Genomic DNA, 23,184 nt, shown 5'->3' with positions numbered 1-23,184 from the left:
TGATCAGATGTGGATCAGATGAGAGTTTGTTTTTTTTTAACTCTAATGCTCAACACAGTATCAACAAACAACCACAGCAATAACCCGCCTGTGAGAAACCACACAGCTAGTAAATAAATGTTATCTCATATTTATGACATTTACTGTCAGGTTTGTACGTTTATGCTGAGCTCATGTTGAACTGAATTTAATTGGCCACACTCTTGTTTCAAAGAGATTTTGAAAATGTATTTTCTGTTTTGATTCTTTTCTACTGCAAGAACTAAAATCGAAAAGTACCAGGATATCTGCAGGTTTCATCAGGTTTTGTTTGAGGCATTGTTATTTCTGCCTACAATGAAGTCAGAAAATGTCTTAAGTGGAAAAATAGGCCAGCATCAAATAAATGAAAAGTTAAGATATCTCAAACAGACTTGCAAAATGCAGTATCATTCCAATAGAGTTACCACTATTCAAACAGTTCAAATCCAGTGTCTTGGTCATCTCCTTTAGACCAATGTTAGGTCACTTTCTATATCTGCTAATACACAAGAGTCTGCATACAAGCGGCTTGGGAATGGGAGACCTGGACGATCCATTATTTAATGTTATGTGGCTGCAATGGACAGTGAAATTCAGTTTAAATAATTCTTTTAATTCAAGAAATTTTGTTGACCTGAAGGTAATATTTAGAAATTTAAGTACAAAAATATAACTTGCCAAAGGACAATTGCAAGTTCAGGCAGCAGTGTGGTGACAATGCAAGGACAATTGCCCTGCCACTGCAAGGCCAGTGGGGGTGCAAAGGGGTGTGACACCTGACAACTTTCACCAAGTCATTGAGAGTGTGGCCCCATATGACTCAACTATGCTACAAAGGCAATAGTGCAGATGACTGTCGGTAGTTGTTTGCAGGGACTTTCTAGATATAACCTATATACACAGAGAATAGAATAGAATAGAATAGAATAGAATAGAATAGAATAGAATAGAATAGAATAGAAAGCAGTGAACAGCCGAGGATCTTCTGTGTTGTGTTGATGATCCTCTGGAGGTTATTCCTGTCCACTGCTGAACAGCAGGGGAGCCAGAGAGTGATACAGCATGCTCTCAACAGATAGGCAGCTAAAAATAAAAAAAAACTTACAGTTTTACCTGTAAGTTGTTTTTTTTTCCGAAGGATTCTCAGAAAGTGGAGTTGCTGCTGTGCCTTCTTTACTGCTGCTGTGGTGTTGGTAGTCCAGGAAGGGAAATGTTGAAGATGTTAGTGATGAAAGCTGATCTGCACAGTCATCCAGTACCAATCCTGACATACCACCATGGTTAGCAGCTTCCCTCAGATTCACTGCTCTCAGCACACACCTCACTTCATGCTCCATCGCAGAGAGCATGTAGCTGTCTGAGGCTGGTGAGGGTGTGGTGTCTGCTGTTTTCACTTTAAAGTGGCCAAAGAAACACTTAAGTTCCTTGGCCAGTTAGCTACTAGAAATCTCCTTCAGGCCATGTTTTTACAATTCTTACAGTGGGTTGAGCTTTTCTTCTGAGGGGGATGTATGCTGGAGTTAAAGAGTACAGACAACTGGTCTAAGTGTGGAAGTGGTGTTGATTTAAAGGCTTTCTTGGTGTTAGAATAAGTTGTTTCTGCCTTCTAGTCAAACAAGTGATGTGCTACTCAAATTTAGGGAAAGCCGTCTTTGAATCACCATGGTAAAAAAATCCCCAGCTATGATATGAGCTGCCCCTGGATATGTGCTCTGTTGTGAGGTTATGGTGCTGTGCAAGTTGTTTAGGGCTCTGCTAGCGTTAACATCCAGTGGAATGTAACCAGTTGTGAATATAACAACGGTAAACTCACCCGGAAGGTAAATGGGCCTGCATTGAACTGTCAGGTACTCCAAGTCACAAGAAAAGTGTTGTGAATATAAATACACAATCCCCTTGATTTGGTTTTACTGGAGTTTTTGCTTCTGTCCCAGTGAAATATGTGCATCCTGTCATGTCCATGGCAACATCAAGAGATGAGTGAATGCATCCAAGTCCCAAGTATAAGCAAAATGCAACAGTCCTGTGTGAGTTTGTTCACAAGAGATTTGTAGTTTTAGGTCATCCATTCTGTTAGACGGATCTGGCATTGATGAGAAAGATGATCGGTAGTGGTGGTTTGTGTGCTGCTTCCTTCGTCTTCCTAGTAGACTGGCCTGGCATCCTCATTTGGGCAATTCCGTCATTACTGACGTTACATTTTTTGAGATAAATGTCACAGTTGCTCCTGTGTTATTTAATACTGGTTTCTGAACTTATGTGTCTGTGATACTTGGGCACCATTTGCTCTGACAGCATTATCAAATTTTCCTCATCACTTCCATGTATGGAGCCAGGGCTGTCATTACATGCGTTACTGACGTTACGAAAAAAAGGCATGACAAAAATTTAGTCAACTTTATTTGAAATTTCTCCTCCAACTAGGAAGAGGTGAAAACTGATAGTGATATCATTTGAAAGCATACATGTCTACTAATTCGCAAAATACGTTCCTTTCCAAAATTGATAGTCAATTCATTTTTATCTGTAAAAATGTGTGTTACTGACGTTACGTGTTACTGACGTTACAATTTCGCAGCATGGAAAGATGTCTCACTAGATGCTCTCTATTCATCATTAACACTTCAAAATTTTTACTGTATGACAAACTAAGTATATAGACATGTTTCTGGCTGACCTAAACCTATACTTGGTTGTGAAAGTACATAATGATTACATAATAATACACAAAATGGACAAATGCATGGACAGTAATGGATGGAACACTTCCAACAACATGAACAATGTTTTACTGAACGGATCAGCTGATAACCCTAACCCTAACCCTAGCTCAGCTAGCAGCTCAGCTAGTGAAAAGTATGGGACAACTTGCCCCCCGCGTCAAAGTCCGCCCTAACGTGCTTTTTTTCCCCACACTGACCGGCTCGGATAGTCTCAACGAGTGTCCCACAACATACTAGAGATGAGAAGTGAACGAAAACCTCCACATTACTTGGCGATCGCTCTTTGTTGTGGTCTGCATCCAAATCTCAGGACACTAGAAAGCAAATCTCGTTCCGCTAAAACACCGGTCCGAGCCGGTCAGTGTGGGGAAAAAAGCACGTTAGGGCAGACTTTGACGCGGGGGAGGGGGGTAAGTTGCCTCATACTTTTCGCTAGCTGAGCTGCTAAGCTGCCTGCCTGGCTAAATACTGGAGCTATGTCGAAAATTCATTTCTCCATCACTCACATGTATGAAATGACATATGAAAACAGACCCCAGGTTGAAAAAAATCAAAGTTTCCCTTTAATAACTTGTTGGTTTAGAATGCAATTCAGTAACTTAAAACAAATTATCTGTATGCCTATCACACATGTGCTTCCTGTATAGACCTGTAGCTATAGTTTACTCTTATTCCTCATAAAATTCAGCAAAATGGCTGTAATTATTCCCTGATCTGTTCTTATTGCTCATTTCATCAGTTTAAGTTTGTTTCTTGCCTGATTATGGCCAATGTTCCTGGATTTTGATGGCTGAAAATCTTCAAACTGATTATATGCATGTGAATAACCAAAGACAAAGAACAGGAAGTAAAACAGACTGATAAGTGCTGTCATCTAGGCCTAATGAGGCCTATTAAACATGGAAGTAAAGAGGTGCTGCCCCCTATTTTTAGAGAAGGCAACTAGCCTTTGTCTTAGTATATATTAAAACTATCAACTGCTTCTTTAACTCTTGTAAAATATTGTTACTGACGTTACATGCGTTACTGACGTTACACGTTACTGACGTTACATATTTCATGCCTTCATTTTATCCAAAGTATACAAGTTAAAGGGTGATACTGGTATTCAATCTATACCAACTAGTTTGTAGTAGGAGAAAATTAAAAGGCAACTTATAACTTCAAAGGATCACCAAGCAGCACCAAATACAAGTCATTTTCGTTACTGCCCATTTTTGCTTTCTGTGCCGCACCTGCCGAAGATAATGGCAGACGCTAAAGAGCCCCATGGCCTGGTTATGCCCTCTGGTATATTGTACAACTGGTTTCTGAGTCCCATCAATTCCTGCTGCCTGCTACATATTTAGGTCACGTGATGTAGCAAACCCCAGCCAGACAGTGGTGAAGCTCCTGATGTTTCACAAAGCTTTTATTTATGTTTAGCCGTAAGCCTTATTTTGACCACAAATTCATCTTCACTCCTTTCTTCACAAACACCGTAAGAGCTTGTCTCCATTGCATCTACATGCTTCTAAGTTTAGACACATCCTTTGCTAGACAGCAATAGCGTGGAACTGTTTTCTTACATCTTTATGTGAATTTTCGGACTTTTCGGCAGCGTCTTCATCATGTCAAGAAAACGCTTCTAAGATAAACACTTTCTGTGCCGCTGGAATGGTTACAAAATAAAAGCCTGTAGCATTAAAAAATACACCTTCACAATAAAAGTCTGAAGTGAACCGTTATTTTAACAGTAGTAAAACAAAGGCTTGTGAAAATTGATGTACTGATCAACAGACCTTTATAAGAGTAATTAACACTCAATTTGGTATAAATATATTACATACACATGCATAACACATGCCTGTGAGCAGCACAAGGTCATTTTTCTTAAAGATTTCATTAATCAGAAATGATATGTTAAATGAGAAGCCTTGGCGGAGTACTGCACTCTCTGAGTGCTTTTCTTGTTTTTTCATGTGAGTACTTGTTTTATCTCAAAGGAGGGCACATATGCTCTAAACAAATTTAGTTAGTGTTAAAGTTAAACATTAATACAATCACTGATTCATTTTTTTCCCAGATTTTATTTTTGCACTGATGAATAATTCTGTAATTCTAAAAAAGAAAGACTGCCTCATTTAAATTATTAATACACTGCATATACAACTGTTGAGACTTCAGAGGAGCGGAGGCAAAAGTATTCATTAGCAGTTGCTAAGCCTCTGGTGTGTCCTTTTATGAATCTCACATACAAGTTTATTGCTCAAAACTATACAAATCATTGTTGATTTCCACAAAGTTCTCAAGTACTTTACTGTTGCCATGTAACATACTTGACAGAAAGTAGTCATGATGTGCCAGGCTACAGCTTTTGGAAGATATTTGAGCGCAACAGCCAAATGAGCACTTAAAATGTTTATTTTAATGCTCAATCAGTCCGTTTAAGCTCTGTCTCCAGTATGGTTGGGTTGCTTACAATTAAATAGACTGTGAAGAATCCATTTTGTCTCACAGTGATTTGGACACACAGTGACAGCGGTTTTAGTGAACAGCTGGTGTTTACAGGCCATTCACATGGAAACGTGTTAAAATCTCTCTGGCCTGATAAACTGGCATCAGGCTCCAATTCCAGTTAGTATTCCAGTCAACTCAAGTACAAAGGAACAAAAGACTGATCAGAGACCAAGTGGCATAAGATCAGAATGAGAGGCATGAAATAAAAACATGCCCCAAAATCATAAAACAACGTTTTAGGACTCAGACATAAACACATATACACAATTATGCACACACAGGTGGACAAGCCATCAGAATAACAGAGCTGGTATGCAGACTAGTCTCTTCAAATGAAAACGTGTTAAAATCTCACTGGACTAATAAAATAGCTGTTGGCTCAGTTCGACATAGAATGAATCATCCCACATCTCTGACTGCCAAACTAAATGCATGCAAGCAAGCAGCAGACATTCAGTGAAGCCATTCACTTATCTCATCGCAAAATCTTTCTACTTCTCCACTGAGCTGTCACTAAAAACAATCTGAGGAGAAGCCTTGAGTATAGCACAAGAAGAGCTTCATATCTGCCCAAATTCCAGAAGAAATAATATGGTGTAAATAATAATAATTTAATCATACATCATAATATGACATATGGAAAACAGACAAATTACTCATTCACATTGACTTAAACAGTAAATAGGCTGCAGTATATACTGACATGAGCTTCTGGATAAAACAGAGACATGGCCTGTTGTGTAACAGCCATTTGAAATCCATTCTCTTTAAGTCTGCCTCTCTGTCTGAACAGCCAAAAAAAAAAACACACACAAAAATAAAATGCCTATACACACTAACGCGCTCGCTCACAGACTGGGTCGTAATTTGGCCTTAAGCTTTTAAATAGGCTTTAGTCTACACAAAACACCAGATGCTGCAATCTCTCCCACATTCTTGCATTGGCTCAAGCTACTGTCAAACAATAAACCAACAAAGTTTCATTGGGTACAACAGATGTTTAATTTATGTCCTCTCAGTTATGAATGAAGACATTTTTTCTGATGCTAAAAGCACTGACCATAATACTGTTATATTTGTTGCGTTTGTTCTATAATAAAAAGTAAAGAAAGGGAAGTTACGCTGCCAAATGCCACTATGATGTAAGTTTCACAGAACCATTTCCAAAAAGAAAATACCGTTTAACACACAAAATGTGTCCAATAAGATGGATATGCCATTTTCTTCCAAGCCAGCATGAAAGCTGTGAGACTCCAGACTCAAACATCTGTATCAGATCTTTCATAGAGCACTTTATGAAAAAAAAAAATTTACTTCGTTTTATTAATTTTGATCATAGTTCTCAAGGTTAAGACTCAATCATTGTGGATACATTGTGCATGTGCAGAGTCAATGTTGCCAATTATAAACTCGTTTCCATATAGTGCATACCACCGTTCAAAAGTTTGGGATCACTTAGAAATGTCCTTATTTTTGAAGGAAAAGCATTTATTTTCAATGAAGATAACATAAAAAGAATCAGAAATACAGTCTAGACATTGTTGATGTGGAAAATGACTATTCTAGCTGGAAACGGCTGGTTTTTAATGGAATATCTACATAGGGATACAGAAGCCCATTTCTAGCAACCATCACTCCTGTGTTCTAATGCTACATTGTGTTAGCTAATGGTGTAGAAAGGCTAATTGATGATTAGAAAATCCTTGTGCAATTATGTTCGCACATGAATGAAAGTGTGAGTTTTCATGGAAAACATGAAATAGTCTGGGTGACTCCAAATTTTTGAATGGTAGTGCATGTATACATGTGCTTTAGCAAGTTTTTGGAAATTTTCCAAGAGAGCATAGCTGGTGCATGATTCGACCATAGTCCATCAATCAAACTGATCGCTGCGTTTCCATAATAACTGCAATGTAACTGAATTCTGTCTGAAGCTGAAAAAAGATTGTTGCCATGGCAAGGCAAATTTAGCACCTCGTGGCCAACAGTCCTGATACATTTACTAGTAATTTCTTAATTTATATGCATGTTATTGCCAGTGCCAAAGGCAACACAAGATTTCACATGGCATGGCTGAAAAACTTTTAGTTTGATATGGCAGACGTTTAATAGCTCAACAATAACAAAAATAGTGACTTTTTGAAAATTAAGAAAAGTTTTGTTAAATGTGTACATTAAACCACTGCAATAACCACAACTTAAAAACTAAGTTTTTACAAAGACAGAAATGATGCTCAACCCTCTTCCATGGATCTCTACAGAGGACTGTTGTAGCACGTCAGATGCATCATCATGCAGAATTACGATTCCAGAATTCATTTAAAAAGAAGATTAAGAACATACACAGACATCAACCATCTTCTTCACACACACAGTGACACACGTGGACCCCCATCCCCAACTCTTTGTCATTATTTAGTCTTTCTGTCCAGAGAGGCTCGAAAATAACAAGATGGAAAATGAGAGTGGTGACGTCACAGGCGATAACCACACACACACATACATACATACACACATACATACACACACACACACACACACACACATACACACACACACACACACTGTCATTTTCTGAGTGAGATGACTGTGGTCGCAAGGGAAATTCAGTGCACTGGAGGGTAAATAGCTTTCCGTTGCGCTGATCAAACCTCAGACATGCATATACGCAGAGCATGCACATTTTCACACATTCACACATAGAGGCAATCACTCCAGTGTCACCGACCATGCTAAGCTAAAGTACTGAACAGGTACTTGATGACAAGAGGGTAGTTTTTAGTCTTCTCAAATGAAGCTGGAAATGTACAAATACCATATCTTCACACTGACATAATGGCAATGCTGCAAATTTCAGATTTATCAGTTGGGCTGAAATGAACAATGCTCTAAACAGACGTCAGTGAGACTGTAGTAATAGGACTATGAGGAAACTGAAATGAGTTCTTTCAGGATTCTTTTTTGGCACTAACAAACTACAGCCACAATATCCTGGACAATAAAATGATTGTGCCACTTAATCAAAATTAGCCCAAAAGAAACTTAATAGACTGATAGTTTCATGTAAATGCATCAGACGCAAACTCTTTATGGCTGTGTAAGTCCCCATAGGCATGCTAGTACTCTAGTTTCGAGACTTCAATCGACACGTACCAGTGGTTGCTCTTGTGGGACAGGTTTTATGGTCTAAAAACACTCAGAATCCTGTGCTCCACAAAATCTCCACCTAAGCAACATGAGTTAGCACTGAGAGCTGACAGACTTGACATCAGGATAGACTTGAAGGCAGGTGTGGAATCTCTGTCTGGTGACACCAAGTAATGACCGCTCACTAAGAATTTTTACCTCAGTGTAGTGTAGCAACTTACCTTATTTATCACTATTTATTTATCTGTCCAAATTTATGTAAAGGTGTTTTTCAATGTTGTGTTGCCATTTAAATTATGATCTATGTACCTTTATAAACATGCGAAAGTGGCTAAATTCTGAAGCTTTTTCTGAAGGTCTTTATTAGAAATAGGTCATTAAAAATTTCAGTAATTACCATTATCGACCAAAATAAAACATTTAAATGTTAGAGATTTTCCAGTTATATTGCCCAGTCCTAACTCAAAATCACTTTTGAAACCATTTTTCACTTGAACAATTTATTAACAAGTTACTCAAAGCATCTATTAAACAAATGCCAAATTCATTGTAATAGTGTAGATTACATTATAGGTGACATGAAAAAGCAAGAAAATGATGCAGTACTCTGCCAAGGCTGTTCATTCCCCCTTTGGCGCTGTCAGAAATGCAGCATTTTCTTATTAGTTATTGATGATCAGAAATCACAACAACATAGAATGTGGCCATTTAATATAGATGTACCCAAAAACAAAATGACTTTGCGCTGAGCACAGGCTTGTGTTATTCATGTGTACGTTATGTACTAATACCGAATCGTGTCACTTAAATATGTAGTGGGCGGCGAAAATTGATGGGACTCAATTGTTCTTTGAATCATTTTCGATGAAAAAGTCCCAATAAGTCCACAGCATTCGATTTGTGGGAGGATCGCAGTCATGTGACTGTCAGCAGGTAACTGATGTAGTGTTCATTTGTTGTCATAGATACAGTGACACCATGTCGCTATCTCACAATTATACAGAAATCTTTAATAAATCCGTGGATCCAGACAATGAGCCACATCACCGCCAAAATCTAATCACTTGGTCCTTCTGACCCTCCCTGAAAATTTCATCCAAATCTGCTTATCCATTTTTGAGTAATGCTGCTAACAGACAAACAGACAAACAGACAGACAGACAGACAGACAGACAGACAGACAGACAGACAGACAGACAGACAGACAGACAGACAGACAGACAGACAGTCAAATCAACGCCCATCATCACATAACTCCACTGCGTTCCTTGGCGGAGTAAAACTACGAAGCAAATCTCATTGTCTGTGCATGAATTTTACCTTTGGAACAAAGATAAGAGTGAAAATAATGTGGTTGTGTGTGTCTGTGTATTGGTGAGACTATTTAAGGCTGAATAACTATTCAGCAGCTGCACCACACTGAGAAAGGTGTAACTGATGAGTCTGAAGACATGAACATGTCAAAATGACTGTTGCTATACTTTCTGTCTATAGGTATAATTAGAAGGTACGTAGGTGTTAATTGGTGAAAAAAAGATCACTGAAGCTCTCCACAGTTTTGCTACTACTTTAATTCTATTTTTCCCTTCTAACTAGAAAAATAGAAGTGTGAAATGAAATACCACAATATTCATGCTACATTAGCATTCAAATCTAACTATTTATTTTATTGCAATTGTTTTGTGTTGGTTCTGCTTAATACACTGCATTGACAACAGCAGAGTCATTCTGTAACTTCCACCATCCATCCATCCGTCTGTGTCTCGGCTTAGCGTCACCATAGTAATAGAAAGATTGTAAAAGGAAGATTACACTGTTGAAAAAGGAGATGTTAACATTCAGAGTTTTATGGTTTGTTTGTTTATGAAGGACTCTGCTCTTTGAGTGCACAACCATTTGCTATAATTTCAAGTTTCTGTTCTCTACATTTTGCCACTCTGGTTAGTCACTTATTGGTAGAGATGTGCAAAAGACTCTAATAACACTGCAAACAATTTTCTATTATTGTTATCATTGTTTTCAGGGTACCGTGAACACAGCACAGCACTCTGTGCTTGAGTTCAAAATCCCACAAGGCAGCACCTCTCTAACAGCGAAACAGAGGAAGAACAACCATAGCAGGACCCGAGAAGCAGGCCCCTTACCTAGCTTTAGCTACTGTGACTATTATATGCTTTGCTAATACTACAAACTGTAACCACTGACTGTGTGCAAAAATGAGACGTAGCATCCTGATCTGAATGTTTGAAGCCAACTCAGAAGTGTCTTAAACCTGCATTCTTTTTAACAGCCAGTAGGTTGTGACTCCGCTGATTGCAAAAAGAAGTGAGATTGTACAGAAGTCAATGAGAAAACAACCCTATTTCTCTCTTGATTTGCTACGTCAGTAAACATTTTCCTATTGAGTTTATGGTCTCAGTCGCTAGTTTCATGTCTCCTTCAGTACAGCATATTGTTCATTTGGTAAATTCTGGTTGAATTTAAAGTAGAATAGACAAAAAAAGCAGGGTATGTTTTAGGGTGGGGCTACCTTGTGATTGACAGGTTGTTATTATATCACTTTGTGCAGTGTCCTTGACTTTTCCAGTCAGATCCATGTCTCGGTCATTTTCGTCATTTTCAAAAGACTAACATGGCGACAGCAAAATTCCAAGCTTGAGGATTTAACACAATAGTCCACAAAGGCAAGAGAAAATATTGCTCTGTATGCACTCGGGTCCTGGGGGGCTGTAGTCTATCCCAGCTGACTTAGGGTGAAGACAGGGGACACCTAGGAGAGGTCACCAGTCTATCACAGGGCTACTCCGAATTAGATTTTGAAACATATTTTACAATTTATGCTCATATCAAATATTTATTTAAATTGAACTATTTATAGTTATATATTTTGTTTTATCATTAAAAAAGCTTTAAATCTTTTAAACAACATATTGTCATTAACCTGACAGCTTTGAAAATTATTGCACCTCTTTGCTTTGTTTTCCACATGTTCCTTCTCTGTTATGCCACACTTTCCTCCTCCTTTTCTAGCTCTCTTTTTATGCATTTCAGATGAATTTTAAGTCATCTTTGCAGTACACGGGGCAAGAAACCAGAAGAGATGGGAGACTGACGAACAGATTCAATCTCACAATGTTCCAACAGCTAGGTATGAGCCTTGGTCCACTGAGACCACAAAACACAATGTACTTTAAACTGAATGAAAAGAATGTAAGAAAGTGAACAGAGCATTCTGTCTGGTCAAAAATCATTTACAGGTAAAAGCCAGAAAATTAGAATATTTTCATAAACTTGATTTATTTCCGTAATTGCGAACAAAAGGTATAACTTTTACATTATATGTAATCATTGCACGCAGACTGATGCACTTCAAATGTTTATTTATTTAATTTTGATGATCATAGGTGGCAACAAATGAAAATCCGACATTCCGTGGGTCAGAAAATTAGAATATTGTGAAATGGGTCAAGTTTGAAGACACCTGGTGCCACCCACTAACCAGCTGATTAACTCAAAACACCTGCAAAGGGCTTTAAATGGTCTCTCAGTCCAGTTCTGAAGCTTACACAAACATGGGGAAGACTTCAGATTTGACAGCTGTCCAAAAGGCAACCATTGACACATTGCACAAGGAGGGCAAGACTCAAAAGGTTATTGCTGAAAAGGTTGGCTGTTCTCAAAGCTCTGTGTCCAAACACATTAATGGAGAGGCAAAGGGTAGGAAAAACTGTGGTAGGAAAAAGTGTACAAGCGACAGGGATCACCGCGCCCTGGTGAAGATTGTGGAAAAAAAACCCATTCAAAAATGTGGGGGAGATTCACAAGGACTGGACTGCTGCAGGAGTCAGTGCTTCAAAATCCACCATCAAGAGACGCATGAAAGACATGGGTTTCAACTGCCGCATACCTCGTGTCAAGCCTCTTTTGAACAAGAAACAGCGCGCAAAGCGTCTCACCTGGGCTAAGGAAAAAAAGAGCTGGACTGCAGCTGAGTGGTCCAAAGTTATGTTTTCTGATGAAAGCAAATTTTGCATTGCCTTTGGAAATCGAGGTCCCAGAGTCTGGAGGAGGACAGGAGAGGCACAGGATCCACGTTGCCTGAAGTCTAGTGTGAAGTTTCCACCATCAGTGATGGTTTGGGGTGCCATGTCATCTGCTGGTGTCGGTCCACTCTGTTTCCTGAGATCCAAGGTCAACGCAGCCGTCTACCAGCAAGTTTTAGAGCACTTCATGCTTCCTGCTGCTGACCTGCTTTATGGAGGTGGGGATTTTATGTTCCAACAGGACTTGGCGCCTGCACACAGTGCCAAATCTACCAGTGCCTGGTTTAAGGACCATGATATTTCTGTACTCAATTGGCCAGCCAACTCGCCCGACCTTAGCCCCATCGAAAATCTGTGGGGTATTGTTAAGAGGAAGATGCAGAATGCCAGACCCAAAAATGCAGAAGAGCTGAAGGCCACTATCAAAGCAACCTGGGCTCTCATAACACCTGAGCAGTGCCAGAAACTGATCGACTCCATGCCACGCCGCATTAATGCAGTCATTGAGGCAAAAGGAGCTCCAACCAAGTATTGAGTACTGTACATGCTCATATTTTTCACGTTCATACTTTTCAGTTGGCCAACATTTCTACAAATCCTGTTTTTGTATTGGCCTCAGGTAATATTCTAATTTTCTGACCCACGGAATGTCGGATTTTCATTTGTTGCCACCTATGATCATCAAAATTAAATAAATAAACATTTGAAGTGCATCAGTCTGCGTGCAATGATTACATATAATGTAAAAGTTATACCTTTTGTTCGCAATTACGGAAATAAATCAAGTTTATGAAAATATTCTAATTTTCTGGCTTTTACCTGTATATCCAACACCTGAATAGTTATTTGAGTCAATGTAGCTTTTCTGTCACTGACGCTTGATGCTTTGATTTTATCATTATATTGTGCCATTTTTCTTGAATATTGTTGTTTTTGCTCATCTGAAACTTGTTTTCAACCTTTAGCTAAATTTTTGACTGGCTTCTCTTAATGAACCAAGGGGGCCATGAATAAATCTGTCTCATTAGTTTTACTCTCAAGACAACCACATAATTATAATGTGGCAGATTAATATGTTTAATCACACTTCTAAACCAAACTAGATGTCCTAAATCATTCCCTGCCAGTACACAGCCCCTCAGTCACAGTGATTTTTGCCAAGGTTTTCAGCTCAAAAATACAAGCCCATTTTAAGAGTTACTGGAACAACAGTGGGTAGAATGATATTTTGTATGATGACAAAGATACACCCATTAAAAAGCTGTACACTGCACCTTTAAACGATTAACTACAGCAGTAGCTGTAATTGGATATACAATGAAATCCAGGCTGAGCTCATTATGACAACATATATATTCTGGTGTGCTAATATAAACCTAAAAACGCAATGGCTGTAGGAGCAACATTTTGACAGAAAAGCAACATGGTGACAGTAAATGTTTGGGATGACCTTGCTAGACCAAGCATCTGGTAAGTGATCGCATCTGAGCAAGTTGATGATTATTCTACTCTCAGGACAGAAATAAACTGCAAATAGAAGGAGCTTGATTGGATGAGAAGGACATTTAACTGGTTAAGATTAGATCCTGACCATAAGATCAAAGAAAGACCGAAGAAATTTACATGGACCGCAAAAGTGATAAATGATCAAAAGACAGGGAACATCTGGAACCAATGCTGTGTTAATCTGATGACCACCACCACCACCACCAATACTACTGATAACAAGAAAAGCACTCAGAAAGTGCAGTACTCTACCAAGGCTGTTCATTCCTCTAAATGGCATTGTCAGAAATGCAGCATTTTCTTTAGAAATGCAGCATTTGTTTATTACACTGCTCAAAAAAATTAAAGAGACACTTTGAAAACACATCTTTTTTCAATGCGGGGACAAAACAAATTGGATATTTACATTGATATTGACTGGATAATGTTTTAGGAATAAAAAGATTCTACATTGTTTGATGGAAATGAAAATTATCAACCCCCAGGAGGGCAAAATTCAAGACACCCCAAAATCAAAGTGAAAAACTGATGTGGCAGACTGGTCCATTTTCTGAAATTCGTTGGCAGCAACTCAAAACGGTACTCAGTAGTTTGTATGACCTCCATATGCTTGTATGCAGCCTGACAATATCGGGACATGCTCTTCATGAGATGATGGATGGTGTCCTGGGGTATCTCCTCCCAGATCTGAACCAGGGCATCGCTGAGCTCCTGGACAGTCTGAGGAGCAACCTGGTGGTGTCGGATGGAACCAAACATAATGTTCCAAAGGCACTGTATCGGATTCAGGTCAGGTGAGTATTGGGGCCAGTCAATGGTGTCAATTCCTTCATCGTCCAGGAACTGCATGAATTTTCTTGCCACATGAGGCCAGGCATTGTCGTGCACCACAAGGAACCAAGGACCATTGCACCAGTGTAGGGTCTGACAATGGATCAAAGGATTTCATCCTGATACCTAATGGCAGTCAGAATGCTGTTGTCTAGCCTGTAGAGGTCTGTGCGTCCCTCCATGGATATGCCTCCTCAGACCATCACTGACTCACCACCAAACCGGTCATGCTAAACCATGTTATAGGCAGCATAACGTTCTCCATGGCTTCTCCAGACCTTTCCATGTCTGTGACGTGCTCACGATGAACCTGCTCTCATCTGTGAAAAGCAAAAGGCGCCATTGGCAGACCTGCCAATTCCTGTGTTCTATGGCAAATGTCAACCGAGCTCCACGGTGCCGGTCAGTGAGCACAGGGGCCACTCGAGGATGTCAGGCCCTCAGACCACTCTCATTACATCTCTTTCTGATTGTTTGGTCAGAGACATTCACACCAGTGGACTGCTGGGGGTTATTTTGTAGAGCTATTGCAGTGCTCATCCTGGTCCTCCATGCACAAAGGAGCAGATACCTGTCCTGCTGATGGGTTGAGGACCTTCTGCAGCCCTGTCCAGCTCTCCTCGAGTAACTGCTTGTCTCCTGGAACCTCCTCCATGCTCTTGAGACTGTGCTGGCAGACACAGCAAACCTTCTCACAATGGCACATATTGATGTGCCATCGTGAAGGAGTTGGACTCTTCAACCTCTGTAGGGCCCAGGTATCGCCTCATGCTATCAGTAGTGACAGTGACACTAGCCAAATGCAAAACTATTGAAAAACAGTCAGAAAAATTTAGGAAGGAAAAAAATGCCGCAGCCTTCACTGATAAATTCATTTCTGTTTTGGGGGTTGTCTCATTGTTACTCCTCTAGTGCATCTGTTGTTAATTTCATGAACACCAAATCAGCTGAAACTGACTAAAAACCCCTTCTTTTACTTACTTGACCAGATCACTATCCCACATGTTTGACTGATTTGATGCAATACTTAGATGAAAAAGTGTTCCTTTAATTTTTTTGAGCAGTGTAGTTATTGGTGATCAGAAATCATGGCAATATAGAATGTGGCCATTTAATATAGATGTACCCACAAACAAAATGACCTTGTGCTGAGCATAGGCGTGTTATGCATGTGTGCATATGCAGATACCAAATCGTATGACCTCAACATGCAGCAGGCAGCCGGAATTGATGAGACTCGAAAACACCCCCACAATTTAATCAATTGTTCCTTGTATCATTTCCAATGGATAAGTCATGATAAGTCCGCAATGGTCGATTTGTTGTAGGATCGCAGTCATGTGATCGTCAGCAGATACCTGACGTAGTGTTGACTTGTTGTCATAGTTACAGTGACAGCTTGCCACTATTTACAATGATGCAGAAATGTTTAACAAATCCATGGATCCAGACTATAAGCCGCATCACTGGCAAAATCTAATCACGTGGTTCCTCGTGTCATTTTTGACCTTCCCTGAAAATTTTATCCAGATCTCTTCCGTTTTTGTTGCTAACAAAACAGACAGAGAGACAAAGAGACAAATCAATAACAGTCGTCACATAACCTTCACTGTGTTCCTTGGCGGAGTGTTTATAATAATAGGTTTCCCTGGTTAAAGTCAACCTGTACTCTCTCCATGTCTGTACAAATCTGTCATATGTACAGTTTCTCTCTATAGGTGCGTCAGGCATCTTCTGTCTCATCTTCTTGTGTGACACTTGACAATACAAACCAATTAAACAAAAAAAATGTATATTTAATCCTCTTGATTCCCAAGTGTTATTTTCCCTCCCTCTGTTTACATACTGTAACAGAAAAAGTTCCTTTCCAAAAATGAAATGCACCATACACGACACATTGGACCAATCTCCATGAAAATGATGCGGATGAAATTTTGGGACCTGTTTTTTAAAACATGTATAACTGTTTCAGTGTCTGAATGCTTTATACACACAATGCAACAGCTAAGCCTGAGTTATTCGTGTCGTTGACATTGTTAAATGAGCCGAGAAAAATGGAAAAAGGTTTGTCTCTCCACAGAGAATGGAGGCTATACTCAGATTTGATTCAGTAGTTAAAATGGATTTCAATAATGATAAGTTACCATTAACATCCTTCCCACCCACTAATTGTCCAAGTGAACCACAGCTTTCATTCTGAGGGAGTTTGGAAACCATTTTGCAGTCCTACATGAAATGACAGTTTAATACTGAAAAGACATATTATGGAGGTAGGTCTCCAAGCAATTAACACACAGTACAAAGTCAGAGAAGAATCCCACACCAGTATGACTTCATGTATGTGATAGTGCTAGATGAAATGCTCTTTTCACACTGTGTATTTGTCTCTTTATGTTTCTTCATCAACATGCACCACATTGACTATGTGCACATTCATGATTATTACAATATGCAAACGCATGTTCATATGTAGTCGTGAAAAAAATTAGGACACCCCATTAAATATTCAGTTCTTTTTAAAGAAATGTTCACATATCGATGTCTAATCTTGTTTTTAATTATCTCTGAAAAAGAAAGTGATTTAATGTTGGGTAAATTTTTCTCATTAAACAAAAGATATCATCAAGAATGCATATTTTAACTGAGGAAAAAGTGAAGACACCCTAATAGCTACTGTTACCCCGTTTGGCTGAAATAAGTTCAGTGAGATGCTTCTTGTGGCCATCTACTGGTCTCTGACATTGGTCTGAGGAAAGTTTGCCCCATTTCTCAATGCAGTTCTTTCAGCTGTAGCTGTTTGAGGGGTTTGTTGCGTGTACAGCCCGTTTCAAGTCACCCCATAGCATCTCAATGGGATTAAATTCTGGGCTTTGATTCAGCCATTCCAGGACTCTTCATTTCTTAGTTTTCAGCCAGTCCTTAGTGAATTTACTCACTACGTGGTATGTTTTGGGTCACTGTCATGTTGCAGCATCCAGTTCCGCTTCAACTTCAGTTTTTTTTACAGATGGTCTCACAATCACCATGTTTAATGAGAATACATGACAGAATTCATGGTGGATTCTATGATGGTGAGCTGACCAGGTCCTGCTGCGGTAAAGCATCCCCAAACCATGACATTTCCACCTCCATGCTTCACAGCTGAGGTTGAGTATGAGGTGTTTTTACTAGAATGCTGTATTTGGTTTACGCTAAACACGTTCTTCGTTCTGGTGAGTAAATAATTCAGTTTTAGACTGTCCAAAGAACAATACTCCAGATGTCCTGGTCTTTGTCTACGTTCTCCATGTCAAACTTCAGCCTGGCCTTCATGTTTCTCATAGAGAGCAACTGTTTCCTCCTTGCACGCTTGTGAAAGTCTCTTTCTGATTGTAGAGACATGCACTTTCACATCAACAGTAGCAAGAGCCTGCTGTAGGTCCCGTGATGACATTTTAGGGATTTTTGGAGACTTCTTGCAGTCTGCTCAGACGACCACACCCGGGCATATTGGCAGCTGTTTTGAAAGTCCTCCACCTTATTGTATTGAATTTCCCTTCGGGGATAAATAAAGTTCTTGTATTGTATTGTACTGTACTGTATTGTACTTGCAGATTATTTTCCAGACAGTGGAACTGCTGATTTCAAATGATTTTGAGATCTTTTTAAATCCCTTACCAGACTCATAAGCTGCTACAATTTTCTTTCTGATGGCCTCAGACGGCTCTTTCGGTCTCACCATGCTGTTCACTCTCATTTCAACAGTTAGGAGTACTTTAAACTAAATGTCTGAGGTTTAATAGGGCAAGCCTCCTTCAAAATGCTGAGTACTGATGTTGTAATCATGTGCACTAGATAACACAACTATGTGGGATTTTAGCCCTTTTAAGTGGGAATAAATGTGTAATTTGTTCCTCACCAGAAATTGCATTTTTTCTAAATTACATTTTACAGAAAGTTTTGTAAATTATTTTCTTCATTTTTAATTGTTCAGTAATATTACATGAATCTCTCATTACTGTTAAAATAAATATAAAATATCCATATGTCAAAAATGTTTTTAAAAAACACACAGGGTTTCATAGGGTGTCCTAATTTTTTTCACATGACTGTATGTGGGCACAAATATCTTTGAGTTCAAAAACAAAGTGGTCTTTATTATTAAAAGCAGTTTTATACTATTTGGTACAGTTTACTAGCTGCAGTTATTCAGTCCTGAATCCTGAGCTCCATCACAGTTGGATGTTATTTTACCGTACAAATCTTATCATAAAATTGAAATATTTTTGTGTTATGTAAAGGTTTTCTGTCAGAGATTTTTACATTTCACAGCAGGGCATTTGCAACAGTGGCATTAACAAACAGAATTCTCAGTGTTAAAAGTATGAATAAGCTACTGAAGTCTGGCCTATGGGTGAACTTTATTCCTCAAGTACTCCCCAGCATTTCTTCTCTTGGGCTGTTTTAAAGAGCTGTGAAATAACTTTAAGTCTGGCAATACCTCTATTTGTCGATGCACATCAGATATTAGAGTAGAAAGTGTACAAACCAAAGTACGTGATTACTTAACTATCATTTTGACATAGTTGGTAACTTGTCTCTAGAAAAAGCAGTATAAAAAAATTCCGAAATTCATTTCATTCATTCATTCATTCATTAATTCATTCATTCATGACTTTTGGTTTTCGTGTGTCACCAAAGATTTGCATTGGTTCCATCTGGCCACCGCTATGAAACACTTCTGGATACTCCTCTTGTTTAAAGGCACTTTGTGAGAAAGACTAGCTTAGTATTTAACATAAAACAACTTGTCCAACAATGCACTGTAAGCACTTTTCTATTGACTAATGTGCAACTTGTCAAACACTGGTGTATGTAGTGTTGTTGTGTATGCAGGAAGAATCACACGCTGACATACACTACCGTTCAAAGTTCAAAACTTTGGGGTCACCCAGACAATTTCACGTTTTCCATGAAAACTCTTACTCACTCACGCTCACACTTATTCATGTGCGAACATTATTGCACGAGGATTTTCTAATCACTAATTCAACATGACTAGCTAACACAAAGTGTCAGAACACAGGAGTGATGGTTGCTGGAAATGGACCTCTGTAACCCGATGTAGATATTCCATTAAAAATAAGTCATTTCCAGCTAGAATAGTCATTTACCACATTAACAATGTCTAGATTGTATGCTTGTCACTGCTTTTCTTTCACAAATAAGGGCATTTCTCAGAGACTCCAAACTTCTGAATAGTAGTGTATGTTAATCAGAAAAGACAAAGAGACATAGTATATGAAAGAACATGAACAAAGATATTCTATGCACGTGATACTTCTTCTCACTCCACACACTCTCTGTGTTTTCTACCTGTTTTAAGTCCAGTGTGATCGTCACATAGTGGTACTCCATTCCATTCTTGATGGATGGGCTTTGCCACCAATGGTTGGTTCCATCTATTGCGTATTCTATGGGGTGAAGCTCTATAAACAAACACATACAGAAAGGAAGAGAAGTTATATTTTTCAAACATAATAAATTATCTGTCCCTTTCAGATGATGTAATTTTACTTCTCAGTAAAAAAAAATTATTCCATTTGCACAATCTACTTCTGAATGCTGTTACTACTGCACACACTAGCTTTATTAAGGAAAGGTCAAAAAGCAGAGCTTCTATGTATGCTGTGTGTGTGGGATTGTTTGAGTACTTGAGTGTGAGTGATGATTTTTTCGAGAAGATGCATTATTTCTGCTTGACTGCCATATGTCAGTCATCTGGTTACTTCTGTGTGACATTATTCATTAAAACCACGGTAACTATTTCTAGCTAAATAAAGAAACTCTCCATATATCCTTCAGTAAAATCATTTCCTTTTATCATACTCAACTCTCTCTACATCTTTCCAGTCTCCTCTTTCAATTTCCTGTTATACAGAAAATGAATAAAAAATACTGTCAAAACGTTGTAATGTAATAAATCAGATTGTCTGGCCAGTTGGTCACTTTATCATATAGCCAGTTAAGAGAAAATTAGCAGTTAAAGGCATTAGAGGAGATTTAATTTCCGACGACTTTGAACGTAGCATGCGCATGTGCACATACAACCTCTCCCTCACCCCTCTCTAACCTCCCCCCTCTTAACATTTACGAAGAAATGCCCCCCTCCAGAAACTTGCGTAGGACTCGTGAAGTTGTGTTTTACGGCTGGGTCCCCCTAGATCTTTATCTGCCATTATGTGAAAAAAGATGAGCAAAACAAGTCGCCAGCTAACTACGAAGCTATACCAAAGCAACACATACACAAAACACGTAAGTCCAAGGCGTACGTAATCTACGTAACTAGGCCTGAGCCGGAAGATTTTTGATTGACAGGAAAGGGAGCAAAGCAAACGCCTCGGTCCGAGCGCGTTGATTGGCTGATGTTTTTCAGGTCCTGCCACGTCCACAGTTTTTTTTTTTTAATTCTTTTAGAGACCATACATACAAATCCACTAAAGGTCAGTATATTCATTTCATGTGAATCAGACAAATTAAACAAAAAAAAAAACATCCTCCATAATGCCTTTAATATTTTCTGAAATTATCTTTATTGCTGCCTTACCTAGTTGTGCTTGAGTACTTGGCTTCTATTATTAATTAAGATAGAGCCAAGGTGAAGTATAGTATACAGCACTTAAATAAAGACACCTCTAAATTTGGCATTATGTTACATCTCATTGATCAAATTTTTACAGTACTAGAACTAATGAAAGACTTCATTAACCCTATGCACCCTAGACTATTTTTAGGGCAATTTCACGACCTTTACTTCACGATGGACCCAGAACTGTATGCAGATTATAACTAGGATTAAATTTGATTTAAAGTCCAGATAATCTGTTACATTTTTATAACACTCTGTTGCGCTGTAAAACTATTAGCACTGTCAGACAGTCAAGTCAGGTTGTGTTGTTTATTCTGAAGTGCGCCAAAACTTGCTGCAGCAAATATTTGGTGTGCAAAAGTGTTAAGCCTCTGCACCCTGCCAAAAAATAATCCATATATCTTTGGAAAAAAACACAAAACTGACATTTTTTTTTTAATACCAGTTCCAAATGAGTTATTGCTAAGAGAGCTTCAGAGGTAACTGTAGCAGGTTTTCCCATCCTGAAGCTAGTGTTATGTTTCATTAAACTATCTCTTATGCATTGCTTCATATTAAACTGGCAAATAAAGCAGTGTAATTGTTCTCATCTGACTCTCAACAAGAAAAGACATAAGCACAAATCCAAACTTTCTGAAAGGTCCAACTATTCTCTTTGAACAGTGACTCAGTCATTGGCTTAAATTTATTAAATTCAAGTTCATCAGCTCATCGTTCTTTCGCTTTAACCTTCATCACTGCTTTCTTCCTTTTTCTCTTCTCCTATTTTATCCCGTTCGCAGTATTGCATCATTATATTCATTATTTTTGTCTGACTAACGGGTGGATTAACTACTATATGAACATACTCACTGAGTGATTGCTGACTGACTAAATGGTTTGTTGACTAACTAATCATTGGATACTAGTTAATGACTTCTTCACTCACAAACTGATTAACTGGCTGCTTAGTTGTACGACCGGCTAAGTGGTTAATTGAATTGTTGATCTATTATTATGACAGCCTGATCGACTGTTTGAATAATGATAATAGGGTATTTTTGCAGTCTTCTTGTCATGTTGCAAGTGATTCCTCAGCTCATTTGATAATTATCATTTCAGACAAAGTGATTGGTTAACATCTGGCCAATCGTGCTCTAATTAACTAATCTAGCATGATTGATTACTGTAATCACCAAGACAATAAGTCTTGTGTGGGTGTAAATCTTTCTTACCAAATGGTTTCGGACTCCTTTGGTCACAGGTTCGACACTGTGGGTTTCTCACTGGCTGACCTGGCACATGTTCAACCAGCTTACAGAACATCTCTGGTCCCGCTGAACCACAGGTAGCGTTAGCTGTTATATCTGCCATAGTTGCCAAATTCAGTACTGCTGGGAACAGTCCTGGAAAAAGAATAACACACAGACAATTGCAAACAGAAATAAATAATGAAGAGAAACATCTGTACTGATGAAGCTGTATAGATGCAACTTCTTTTCTGTTGTAGGAGGCAACAAAAAGAATGTTAACCCTTCTACCCTGAGCAGGATCTACAGTCGGGTTCATCAATATTTGTACATCAGTCCGCTGTTTTGGTGTTTGGAGGGTTAAAAAGAAAGAGAGACGAAGCGAGAAACACATCAAACCTACATCAACATTTGCTGCGTATTGATTTTGCCATCTATCTGCGGGCTGAACAGCAAACAACCATGTTTCTAAAAATGCCAGTTGATTTATTCTCAATATTACATGTATTAAGACAGAATGTCAATGCAGTACACACTGTATTTCCACCAAGTTCAAC

General features: G+C 38.7%; 1 protein-coding gene across 2 annotated transcripts in view; it reads right to left on the bottom strand.

Annotated features, from left to right (window-relative positions):
• lama2 (laminin, alpha 2) overlaps positions 1 to 23,184 on the bottom strand; it is a 351,505-nt gene that overhangs the window by 274,140 nt on the left and 54,181 nt on the right. For both annotated transcript variants that reach the window (XM_051960749.1, XM_051960750.1), the window contains exons 2-3: positions 22,613 to 22,783; positions 20,126 to 20,238 (exon numbers count right to left, since the gene is read on the bottom strand). In XM_051960749.1, coding sequence (XP_051816709.1) covers positions 20,126 to 20,238; positions 22,613 to 22,783 — 284 coding nt within the window. The remainder of the gene's footprint in view (positions 1 to 20,125; positions 20,239 to 22,612; positions 22,784 to 23,184) is intronic.

This window comes from Acanthochromis polyacanthus, chromosome 16, assembly GCF_021347895.1.
Source record: "Acanthochromis polyacanthus isolate Apoly-LR-REF ecotype Palm Island chromosome 16, KAUST_Apoly_ChrSc, whole genome shotgun sequence".
NCBI classification, from domain to species: domain Eukaryota; kingdom Metazoa; phylum Chordata; class Actinopteri; family Pomacentridae; genus Acanthochromis; species Acanthochromis polyacanthus.
The sequence above is the reverse complement of the archived record's forward strand: the minus strand, read 5'-3'. Positions and strand labels throughout refer to the sequence as shown.